The following is an 11,913-nucleotide window of genomic DNA, read 5'->3' as shown; positions in this document are numbered from 1 at the left end:
ACACAACACAACACAGCACAGCACACAACACAGTAGGGTGCATTAACACACAAAATGCTACATTAACACAACACAACACAGCACACTGCATTACTGCATTAACACACACAGCAGGCTGCATTAACACACACAGCAGGCTGCATCAACACACACAGCAGGCTGCATTAACACACACAGCAGGCTGCATCAACACACACAGCAGGCTGCATCAACACAACAGTGTCAGTCAGTATGTCAGCTATTCAGCATGGTGGGTCAGACAGTCAGTGGTCACACCATTCAGGTTCTCATTGGGAGGTTTGCCAAACAGCGGTCATCCAATCAGGCAGTCAGTGGTCAGTGGTCAGTGGTCAGCAGGCCAGCCAGTCAGCGTCTCACCAGCTCCAGTGGTCCAAACAGGAAATGGATCAGCTCTGCGGCACTGGGGTTCTGGATGTGTTTCTGCAGTCGGGCCTACAGGAGGCAGTGTGAGGGCAAGATTAGGGTGGTACTTGCAGACCCTTCCTTCCCCTGTCTCTCCCCTTGAGTGTCTGATTCTCTCCTCTCCCAGACCCCCTCGCAACTCCTTCACCCCCTCCAGACTACAACCCCATTCTAACGTTTGTAATCACTGCAGACCTGCCTTTGGCCAGTCCTGCTCCCCTGTTAAAAACACTAAAACTCGTCCGACAGCGGGACCGGGCGGCTGGTTCTCGCCGAGCAGCACAGCTGCAGAGAGCTGTGACTCCTCAGTGCCTCAGTGCTGATCACAAACACCGAGCCCATCAACCTCACAGCACGGCCCGGTCCAGCTGCTCACCCCTAAGATCTGTGTGGATCATGTAGGAGCACGTTTGTTTTCATCAAATGAGACACCAAAGCAAAATTCTCTCCATTTCCAATATTTAAGATAATTGTATCTAACACCCGAAAGACAGAGTACACTTTGATTTAACTGGGATCACTAACAACGTAGAACACTGGAGAAGAAGCAACAGAGGTGATGAGATAGATCAGAGCTCGGTCACAAATGAGGCAACAGAGGTGATGTCACAGAACTGAAGTCCAAGACATAAAGTTACAGCGGTAACGTAATAAATTTAGAGCTGGTTCACAGGTGACAGAGGTGATAACGTGTAATAGATATGATGTAATGGACCAAAGCTGAGTGTCAGATGAGGGTATAGAGGTGATGACACACAAGAGAGCCGATTGACAGAGGACGTAACAGAGCTGAGTGTCAGATGAGGGTACAGATGTAATGGCACACAAGAGAGCTGAGTAACAGAGGATGTAACAGAGCTGAGTGTCAGATGAGGATACAGAGGTGATGACACTGAAGAGAGCCGAGTGACAGAAGATGTAACAGAGCTGAGTGTCAGATGAGGGTACAGAGGTGATGATCTGAAGAGAGCCAAGTAACAGAAGATGTAACAGAGCTGAGTGTCAGATGAGGGTACAGAGGTGATGACACTGAAGAGAGCCGAGTGACAGAAGATGTAACAGAGCTGAGTGTCAGATGAGGGTACAGAGGTGATGACACTGAAGAGAGCCAAGTAACAGAGGACGTAACAGAGCTGAGTGTCAGATGAGGGTACAGATGTAATGGCACACAAGAGAGCTGAGTAACAGAAGATGTAACAGAGCTGAGTGTCAGATGAGGGTACAGAGGTGATGACACTGAAGAGAGCCAAGTAACAGAGGACGTAACAGAGCTGAGTGTCAGATGAGGGTACAGAGGTGATGACACTGAAGAGAGCCGAGTGACAGAAGATGTAACAGAGCTGAGTGTCAGATGAGGGCACAGGGGTGATGATCTGAAGAGAGCCGAATGACAGAAGATGTAACAGAGCTGAGTGTCAGATGAGGGTACAGAGGTGATGACACTGAAGAGAGCCGAGTGACAGAAGATGTAACAGAGCTGAGTGTCAGATGAGGGCACAGAGGTGATGATCTGAAGAGAGCCGAATGACAGAAGATGTAACAGAGCTGAGTGTCAGATGAGGGCACAGAGGTGATGATCTGAAGAGAGCCGAGTGACAGAAGAGGTAACAGAGCTGAGTGGCAGATAAGGGTACAGAGGTGATGACACTGAAGAGAGCCGAGTGACAGAAGATGTAACAGAGCTGAGTGGCAGATAAGGGTACAGGGGTGATGAAAGGGTTCAGTGCTCAGCACGCCTCACCAGCAGGTTGAAAGCCAGTTTAATCTTCTGCAAGCTGTCTGTGAACTCTGCCTGTGTGGGGGGCTTGGCGCGAAGGGTCAGCATGCCCTCTGAGGAAATAAGACAGTGATGTCAAGCAGCAGCAACAGCCATGAAGACAAGGTTTACAGCCGCAAACTTCCCCTACAGTCCAACAGTGGTGAGAGTAAGGCTACTGCAGGAGTGGAGGGAGACGAGGGAGAGGAAAGACAGGAGGGAGAGGAGGAAGAGGAGAGAGAGGAGGGAGATGAGAGAGGAGAGAGGAGGAAGGGGAGGGAGACAAGGGAGAGGAAAGACAGGAGGGAGAGGAGGAAGAGGAGAGAGAGGAGGGAGATGAGAGAGGAGAGAGGAGGAAGGGGAGGGAGACAAGGGAGAGGAGAGAGTGGACAGAGAGGAGAGAGGAGGGAGACGAGGGAGAGGAGGGGGTCAGGGAGAGGAGGGAGTGGAGGAAGAGGAGGGAGAAGAGGGAGATGAGAGAGAGGACAGAGAGGGGAGAGAGAGGAGGAAGAGAAGGGAGACGAGGGAGAGGAGGAGGTCAGGGAGAGGAGGGAGTGGAGGAAGAGGAGGGTGCTGCTCCCGAGCTGTACCAGCAGGCCCCTTCTTCTTGTTCTTCTTGCTCCTCTTCCTCTGGTTGAGCTGGTTGAAGGCCTCTGCAGCCTTCTGCAGCCGCGCCACGAAGACCTCGATGTCGTCCAGGGCGCAATTCAGGATTTGCTGCAAGAGAGCAGGGGAGTGCGAGAGGGTGTCAGCCTGTGTCCGTGTGTCAGAGTGTCAGCCTGTGTCCGAGTGTCAGAGTGTCAGCCTGTGTCCGAGTGTCAGAGTGTCAGCCTGTGTCCGAGTGTCAGAGTGTCAGCCTTTGTCCGTGTGTCAGAGTGTCAGCCTGTGTCCGAGTGTCAGAGTGTCAGCCTGTGTCCGAGTGTCAGAGTGTCAGCCTGTGTCCGAGTGTCAGAGTGTCAGCTTGTGTCCGTGTGTCAGAGTGTCAGCCTGTGTCCGTGTGTCAGAGTGTCAGCCTGTGTCCGAGTGTCAGAGTGTCAGCCTGTGTCCGTGTGTCAGAGTGTCAGCCTGTGTCCGAGTGTCAGAGTGTCAGCCTGTGTCCGTGTGTCAGAGTGTCAGCCTGTGTCCGAGTGTCAGAGTGTCAGCCTGTGTCCGAGTGTCAGAGTGTCAGCCTGTGTCCGTGTGTCAGAGTGTCAGCCTGTGTCCGAGTGTCAGAGTGTCAGCCTGTGTCCGAGTGTCAGAGTGTCAGCCTGTGTCCGAGTGTCAGAGTGTCAGCCTGTGTCCATGTGCCGGTGTGAGACGGCGCTGTGGCACTGTGTCAGTGTGAGACTGGAGTGTCGGTGTGAGACGGCGCTGTGTTGGTGTGCCGGTGTGAGACTGGAGTGTCAGTCGGTGACGTACCACTTCCTTCTCGATGCGCTGGGCCAGTTTCTCATGCGACTCTTCTTGATTGGAGACAGAAGATCCGCGTCTCTCTGCGTGTGGGAGACAGACACTGAGAGTCAGTCAGGGAGACTAGGAGTCTGTGTGCTTTTTTACTTTGTCAGGACAGTCTGGACAGCCCAAGTGTACACTGTCCACTCTGAACGATGTCTGTGTGCAGTCTGGACAGACCGGTGTACACTGTCCACTCTGAACAATGTCCATACGCGGTCTGGACAGACCAGTGTACACTGTCCACTCTGAAAGATGTCTGTACGCGGTCTGGACAGACCAGTGTACGCTGTCTACTCTGAACGATGTCCGTGTGCAGTCTGGACAGACCAGTGTATGCTGTCCACTCTGAACAATGTCTGTACACGGTCTGGACAGACCGGTGTACACTATCCAATCTGAACAATGTCTGTACGCAGTCTGGACAGGCCCAGTGTACACTGTCCATTCTGAACAATCTCTGTACGTGGTCTGGACAGACATCAGAGTACACTGTCCACTCTGAACGATGTCTGTACGCGGTCTGGACAGACCGGTGTACGCTGTCCACTCTGAACGATGTCTGTACGCGGTCTGGACAGACCGGTGTACACTGTCCACTCCGAACAATCTCTGTACGCGGTCTGGACAGACCGGTGTACGCTGTCCACTCTGAACGATGTCTGTACGCGGTCTGGACAGACCGGTATCAGAGTGGGGCTATCAGGGTCCAGCTGTCCTGTGCCAGTGCCTCGGCGCCTCACCTTTCTGGCCAGCAGAGGGAAGCACTGCCACTCGCCCCTTTGCCCCCGGCTGTGGGGGCCCCATGGCGGTGCCGGGGGGCAGGATTGACTCCCGCTGTCGCTTCATCTTCTCCTGGTTCACCCTGCAGGGTTCAGAGGTCAGGGGTCACACACTGCTGGACAGGCCGATTAAACACAGTGTCATCAGCATTCCACTTTGCTCATTATCACAATTCTATACATATCTTATAGATTTCAGCTTCTCATAGTCCTGGACACTCCTTCTCTCCCGTGCCCTGTGTCCAGTCTCTCTCTCTCCCGTGCCCTGTGTCCAGTCTCTCCTGTGCCCTGTGTCCACTCTCTCTCTCTCCTGTGCCCTGTGTCCACTCTCTCCTGTGCCCTGTGTCCACTCTCTCTCTCCCGTGCCCTGTGTCCAGTCTCTCTCCTGTGCCCTGTGTCCCCTCTCTCCTGTGCCCTGTGCCCTGTGCCCTGTGTCCACTCTCTCTCTCCTGTGCCCTGTGTCCAGTCTCTCTCTTGTGCCCTGTGTCCAGTCTCTCTCCTGTGCCCTGTGTCCACTCCCTCCTGTGCCCTGTGTCCACTCTCTCCTGTGCCCTGTGCCCTGTGCCCTGTGTCCAGTCTCTCTCTCCTGTGCCCTGTGTCCACTCTCTCTCTCCTGTGCCCTGTGCCCTGTGTCCACTCTCTCCTGTGCCCTGTGCCCTGTGCCCTGTGTCCACTCCCTCCTGTGCCCTATGCCCTGTGTCCACTCCCTAATGTGCCCTGTGTCCCCTCCCTCCTGTGCCCTGTGTCCAGTCTCTCCTGTGCCCTGTGTCCTGTGTCCACTCTCTCCTGTGCCCTGTGCCCTGTGTCCACTCTCTCCTGTGCCCTGTGTCCACTCCCTCCTGTGCCCTGTGCCCTGTGTCCACTCCCTCCTGTGCCCTGTGTCCACTCCCTCCTGTGCCCTGTGCCCTGTGTCCAGTCTCTCTCCTGTGCCCTGTGCCCTGTGTCCACTCCCTCCTGTGCCCTGTGCCCTGTGTCCACTCTCTCCTGTGCCCTGTGTCCACTCTCTCCTATGCCCTGTGCCCTGTGTCCACTCTCTCCCTCCTGTGCCCTGTGTCCACTCTCTCCCTCCTGTGCCCTGTGCCCTGTGTCCACTCTCTCCTGTGCCCTGTGTCCACTCTCTCCTGTGCCCTGTGTCCCCTCTCGCTCTGCCTCACAGCGGAAGAGGCCCAGAAGCCCGAATGCTTCTCTTTCCCCTGGTCGGTGAGGGAGATTCTTGCACACTTACTTCAGGGTCTGCGGCCGCATCTTCTTGCCGTGTTTACTGTCTCCAAGGGCGCTGTCAATATCGGCATGGACCATCTCCGCCTGGAGCCAAACAGCACCATCAGCACAGGGCAGTGCACTCACACCAGGACTACACTAACCAGGACAACTGCACGCACAGTTCTGTACAAACATCCTCACGTGCAGAGAACTACTCCCACCTACACCTGCAGGGCTGAACTAGGCCAACACCCATACTAGTCAATATACTGTACAACACCCATTACTTATCAGCGTACAGAAGGGAGTAATAAAACACTGGTCACACCTGAACACCAGTGATCAGAGTTCATATCAGCACCAGGCCCTGCTGAGCCCAGAGAAGAGCCCTTAGCCAGCTGGTCCTGAGGCTCACTGACAGCAACCAGCCTCAGGACAGCAGAGCTACACCAACACCCATCACACACACACACCACAGCACAACACACACAGCACTGCCTCCCCCGCTGGGACACACACACAACACACACTGATCAACACTGCCTCCCCCACCCACACACACACTGATCAACACTGCCTCACCTATCACCGTCACACACACCACAGCACAACACACACAACACTGCCTCCCCCACTGGGACATACACACAACACACACTGATCAACACTGCCTCCCCCACTGGGACACACACAACACACACTGATCAACACTGCCTCACCCATCACAGTCACACACACCACAGCACAACACACACAACACTGCCTCCCCCGCTGGGACATACACACAACACACACTGATCAACACTGCCTCCCCCACCCACACACACACACTGATCAACACTGCCTCACCTATCACCGTCACACACACCACAGCACAACACACACAACACTGCCTCCCCCGCTGGGACATACACACAACACACACTGATCAACACTGCCTCACCCATCACAGTCACACACACCACAGCACAACACACACAACACTGCCTCCCCCGCTGGGACATACACACAACACCACTGATCAACACTGCCTCCCCCGCTGGGACACACACACAACACACACTGAACAACACTGCCTCCCCCACTGGGACACACACACAGACAAACTGAACAACACTGCCTCACCCACTGGGACTCAGAGGAACCGCAGGGTGGCAAGAGGGGACAGCTGGGGGCAGGAGGGGGCAGCAGGGTGGCAGGAGGGGGCAGCAGGGTGGCAGGAGGGGGCAGCTGGGGGCAGCAGGGTGGCAGGAGGGGGCAGCTGGGGGCAGGAGGGGGCAGGAGGGTGGCAGGAGGGGGCAGCTGGGGGCAGCAGGGTGACAGGAGAGGGCAGGAGGGTGGCAGGAGGGGGGCAGCTGGGGGCAGGATGGGGCAGCAGTGTGGCAGGAGGGGGCAGGAGGGGGGCAGCTGGGGGCAGGAGGGGGCAGCAGGGTGGCAGGAGGGGGCAGCTGGGGGCAGCTGGGGGCAGCAGGGTGGCAGGAGGGGGCAGCTGAGGGCAGAAGGGTGGCCCGGCTGGACTCACCTCCACCTGGTCGCAGTGGAAGAAGTGGATGTCGGGCCGGTGCTGCTCGGAGTCCTGGCACACCAGCAGCAGCACGGAGGAGTAGCGGGTCTGGTTCAGAACCGTCTGGCACATGTGCACCGTGGCCAGGGGGAAATTCTCCAGCTCCTCCTGCAGGCAGGGGCAGGGAGAGACAGCAGTCAGCAGACCCACAGCTCCCACCGCTGTCCAGCCCCGGGCTGCCAGCACACACAAGCCTGCCTCCCCATTCTGCACTCTCATTCAATGGGATTACTTCTGCTGACCCAGGTCTACTGCGTGACCGAGAGAGCACCAGTAGGAGCTACAGTCCCAGTGCAGTAGGACAGTCCTGTTACAGTAGGAGCTACAGTCCCAGTGCAGTAGGACAGTCCTGTTACAGTAGGGGCTACAGTCCCAGTGCAGCAGGACAGTCCTGTTACAGTAGGGGCTACAGTCCCAGTGCAGTAGGACAGTCTTGTTACAGTAGGGGCTACAGTCCCAGTGCAGTAGAACAGTCCTGTTACAATAGGAGCTACAGTCCCAGTGCAGCAGAACAGTCCTGTTACAGTAGGGGCTACAGTCCCAGTGCAGTAGGACAGTCCTGTTACAGTAGGGGCTACAGTCCCAGTGCAGTAGGACAGTCTTGTTACAGTAGGGGCTACAGTCCCAGTGCAGTAGGACAGTCCTGTTACAATAGGAGGTACAGTCCCACTGCAGTAGGACAGTCCTGTTAAAGTAGGAGCTACAGTCCCAGTGCAGTAGGACAGTCCTGTTACAGTAGGAGCTACAGTCCCAGTGCAGTAGAACAGTCCTGTTACAGTAGGAGCTACAGTCCCAGTGCAGTAGGACAGTCCTGTTACAGTAGGAGCTACAGTCCCAGTGCAGCATGACAGTCCTGTTACAGTAGGGGCTACAGTCCCAGTGCAGTAGAACAGTCCTGTTACAATAGGGGCTACAGTCCCAGTGCAGTAGGACAGTCCTGTTACAATAGGGGCTACAGTCCCAGTGCAGTAGGACAGTCCTGTTACAGCAGGGGCTACAGTCCCAGTGCAGTAGGACAGTCTTGTTACAGTAGGGGCTACAGTCCCAGTGCAGTAGGACAGTCCTGTTACAGTAGGAGCTACAGTCCCAGTGCAGTAGGACAGTCCTGTTACAGTAGGAGCTACAGTCCCAGTGCAGTAGGACAGTCCTGTTACAGTATTAGCTACAGTCCAAGTACAGTAGAACAGTCCTGTTACAGTAGGAGCTACAGTCCCAGTGCAGTAGGACAGTCCTGTTACAATAGGAGCTACTGTCCCAATAAAGTAGAACAGTCCTGTTACAGTATTAGCTACAGTCCCAGTACAGTAGGACAGTCCTGTTACAGTAGGAGCTACAGTCCCAGTGCAGTAGGACAGTCCTGTTACAGTAGGGGCTACAGTCCCAGTGCAGTAGAACAGTCCTGTTACAGTAGGGGCTACAGTCCCAGTGCAGTAGGACAGTCCTGTTACAGTAGGAGCTACAGTCCCAGTGCAGTAGGACAGCAAGACAGCAGGACAGCAGGACAGCAGGACAGCAGGACAGCAGGACAGCTGTCCCTGGGTCCGGAGCTGCAGTACCTGTGTGTCGCAGTCCAGCAGGCGGATGGCCTTGTCGCTGACCTGCAGCAGCATCTCCTGGGTCCAGATCTTGCCTTTGGAGTCCAGCAGGATCAGCTTCTTCACAGCATCGTCCACAGTGGAGATGGACTCGCTCTTGTCCATCATGAAGGTGGACAGGTGCTGGGGGGACAGCGAGGCGGGAGGCGGACGGTGAGGGGTGTCCTGTGCGCAGACAGGGCAGGACCGCGGGAGGAGAGGAGATATAACGAAGGAGCGCGTCTGTCCAGCGGCTGGGCTTAGCCAGGAGCTCAGAGACAGTGTGGGGGTCTGGGGGTGCAGCTGAGACTTCATGACACCTCACACATTCGCAGCAGGCGTGTGCTGACTGTGGAGAGCTCAGCGGGGTCCCCCTGTCAGCTGGCACACTGAGGGGTCCCCTGTCAGCTGGCACACTAAGGGGTCCCCCTGTCAGAAAACCACACTGGGGGATCCCCTGTCAGAGCACACTGAGGGGTCACCTGTCAGCAGAGCACACTGAGGGGTCCCCCTGTCAGCTGGCTCACTGAGGGGTCCACCTGTCAGAGCACACTGAGGGGTCCCCCTGTCAGCTGGCTCACTGAGGGGTCCACCTGTCAGCTGGCTCAATGAGGGGTCCCCCTGTCAGAGCACACTGAGGGTCCCCCTGTCAGCTGGCTCACTGAGGGGTCCCCCTGTCAGCTGGCTCACTGAGGGGTCCACCTGTCAGCTGGCTCACTGAGAGATCCCCCTGTCAGAGCACACTGAGGGGTCCCCCTGTCAGCTGGCACACTGAGGGTCCCCCTGTCAGCTGGCTCACTGAGGGGTCCACCTGTCAGCTGGCTCAATGAGGGGTCCCCCTGTCAGAGCACATTGAGGGTCCCCCTGTCAGAGCACACTGAGGGGTCCCCCTGTCAGCTGGCACACTGAGAGATCCCCCTGTCAGAGCACACTGAGGGGTCCCCCTGTCAGCTGGCACACTGAGGGTCCCCCTGTCAGCTGGCTCACTGAGGGGTCCACCTGTCAGCTGGCTCAATGAGGGGTCCCCCTGTCAGAGCACACTGAGGGTCCCCCTGTCAGCTGGCACACTGAGGGGTCCACCTGTCAGCTGGCTCACTGAGAGATCCCCCTGTCAGAGCACACTGAGGGGTCCCCCTGTCAGCTGGCACACTGAGGGTCCCCCTGTCAGCTGGCTCACTGAGGGGTCCCCCTGTCAGCTGGCTCACACCCCCAGCTGTGGACTAGCACAGCCCTGCGAGACTCTACTGTGCTGAGCGGGCTCCTCACTCCTGCGGCTGTGTGTGGAAGCTGCAGTCAGGTCTCTGTGAGCCCTTGTAACACAGCCTCCAGACCAGCACAGCACAGAACCAGCGACACAGCCCTGAGCCGCGGGGCCGCGTCATCGCGGCTTCGCCATCAGTTGATTGTTTTATGGTGCGTTTCTGCCCTGGCACGCCTGACATGCTTTCGGGAATCGAAAGCACCTCATTGTCAGGAATCTGCTGGCTGGAGGACAGATGATCACAGCACGCAGCACTGTTTACACTGCTGTGCAGCGGACTCACACTTTCACCAGCAGGGCAGGGAGGCGGGGGTGGGACAGCACAGCCCCCCCCTCTCCTGGGGAAGAATGAGCGCCAGGAGGGCAGAGGGCAGACCTCTCACCTCCACGTGGTACTGCGACGTCTCCTGCATGATGATGTTGGAGTTGGAGTACTTCTTCCTCTGCTCTGGGGGCGACAGACAGGGACAGAGGCAGGTGAAAGACAGCAGCTGTGAAGGCAAGTTCAGAAGAGCTGCTCCTCACTTCCTGATGACAGCGACATAGAAATACTGTACACCTGCCACACAGACTGTACACCTGGCACACACACAGCCTTACACCTGGAACACAGACTGTACACCTGCCACACAGACTGTACACCTGGCACACACACAGCCCTACACCTGGCACACACACAGCCCTACACCTGGCACACAGACTGTACACCTGGCACACACACAGCCCTACACCTGGCACACAGACTGTACACCTGGCACTGGGGACCTGTGCTGCAGTTTGTGTTGGGGTGCTATGCTGTAGTGTGGGGTGCTGTGCTCCAGTGTGTGTTGGGGTGCTGTGCTGCTGTGTGTGTTGGGGGGCTGTGCTGCTGTGTGTGTTGGGGGGCTGTGCTGCTGTGTGTGCTGGGGGGATGTGCTGTAGTGTGTGTTGGGGGGCTGTGCTGTAGTGTGGGGTGCTGTGCTATAGTGTGTGTTGGGGTGCTGTGATGTAGTGTGTGTTGGGGTGCTGTAGTGTGTGTTGGGGTACTGTGCTGCAGTGTGTGTTGGGGGGCTGTGCTGCAGTGTGTGTTGGGGTGCTGTGCTGTAGTGTGGGGGGCTGTGCTGCAGTGTGTGTTGGGGTACTGTGCTGCAGTGTGTGTTGGGGGGCTGTGCTGTAGTGTGTGTTGGGGGGCTGTGCTGTAGTGTGGGGGGCTGTGCTGCAGTGTGTGTTGGGGGGCTGTGCTGTAGTGTGTGTTGGGGGGCTGTGCTGTAGTGTGGGGTGCTGTGCTATAGTGTGTGTTGGGGGGCTGTGCTGCAGTGTGTGTTGGGGTGCTGTGCTGTAGTGTGGGGTGTTGTGCTGCAGTGTATGTTGGGGGGCTGTGCTGCTGTGTGTGTTGGGGGGCTGTGCTGTAGTGTGTGTTGGGGGGCTGTGCTGCTGTGTGTGCTGGGGGGATGTGCTGTAGTGTGTGTTGGGGGGCTGTGCTGTAGTGTGGGGTGCTGTGCTATAGTGTGTGTTGGGGTGCTGTGCTGTAGTGTGTGTTGGGGGGCTGTGCTGCAGTGTGTGTTGGGGGGCTGTGCTGCTGTGTGTGCTGGGGGGATGTGCTGTAGTGTGTGTTGGGGGGCTGTGCTGTAGTGTGGGGTGCTGTGCTATAGTGTGTGTTGGGGTGCTGTGCTGTAGTGTGTGTTGGGGTGCTGTGCTGTAGTGTGGGGTGTTGTGCTGCAGTGTGTGTTGGGGGGCTGTGCTGCAGTGTGTGTTGGGGGGCTGTGCTGTAGTGTGGGGGGCTGTGCTGCAGTGTGTGTTGGGGGGCTGTGCTGCAGTGTGTGTTGGGGGGCTGTGCTGTAGTGTGGGGGGCTGTGCTGCAGTGTGTGTTGGGGGGCTGTGCTGCAGTGTGTGTTGGGGGGCTGTGCTGTAGTGTGGGGTGCTGTGCTGCAGTGTGTGTT

The 11,913-nt window shown here is 57.0% G+C and overlaps 1 protein-coding gene across 1 annotated transcript in view; it reads right to left on the bottom strand.

Annotated features, from left to right (window-relative positions):
• Window positions 1-11,913, bottom strand: part of eps8l2 (EPS8 signaling adaptor L2) — a 56,779-nt gene that overhangs the window by 11,196 nt on the left and 33,670 nt on the right. The window contains exons 4-12 of the mRNA XM_088935219.1: window positions 10,378-10,442; window positions 8,716-8,877; window positions 7,118-7,267; window positions 5,618-5,697; window positions 4,354-4,475; window positions 3,578-3,651; window positions 2,770-2,896; window positions 2,165-2,253; window positions 379-453 (exon numbers count right to left, since the gene is read on the bottom strand). Of these exons, the coding sequence (XP_088791345.1) occupies window positions 379-453; window positions 2,165-2,253; window positions 2,770-2,896; window positions 3,578-3,651; window positions 4,354-4,475; window positions 5,618-5,697; window positions 7,118-7,267; window positions 8,716-8,877; window positions 10,378-10,442 (944 nt within the window). The remainder of the gene's footprint in view (window positions 1-378; window positions 454-2,164; window positions 2,254-2,769; window positions 2,897-3,577; window positions 3,652-4,353; window positions 4,476-5,617; window positions 5,698-7,117; window positions 7,268-8,715; window positions 8,878-10,377; window positions 10,443-11,913) is intronic.

This window comes from Atractosteus spatula, chromosome 16 (assembly GCF_055471065.1).
Source record: "Atractosteus spatula isolate fAtrSpa1 chromosome 16, fAtrSpa1.hap1, whole genome shotgun sequence".
Taxonomy (NCBI): Eukaryota; Metazoa; Chordata; class Actinopteri; order Semionotiformes; family Lepisosteidae; genus Atractosteus; species Atractosteus spatula.
This window is presented reverse-complemented; position numbering and strand designations above follow the sequence as displayed.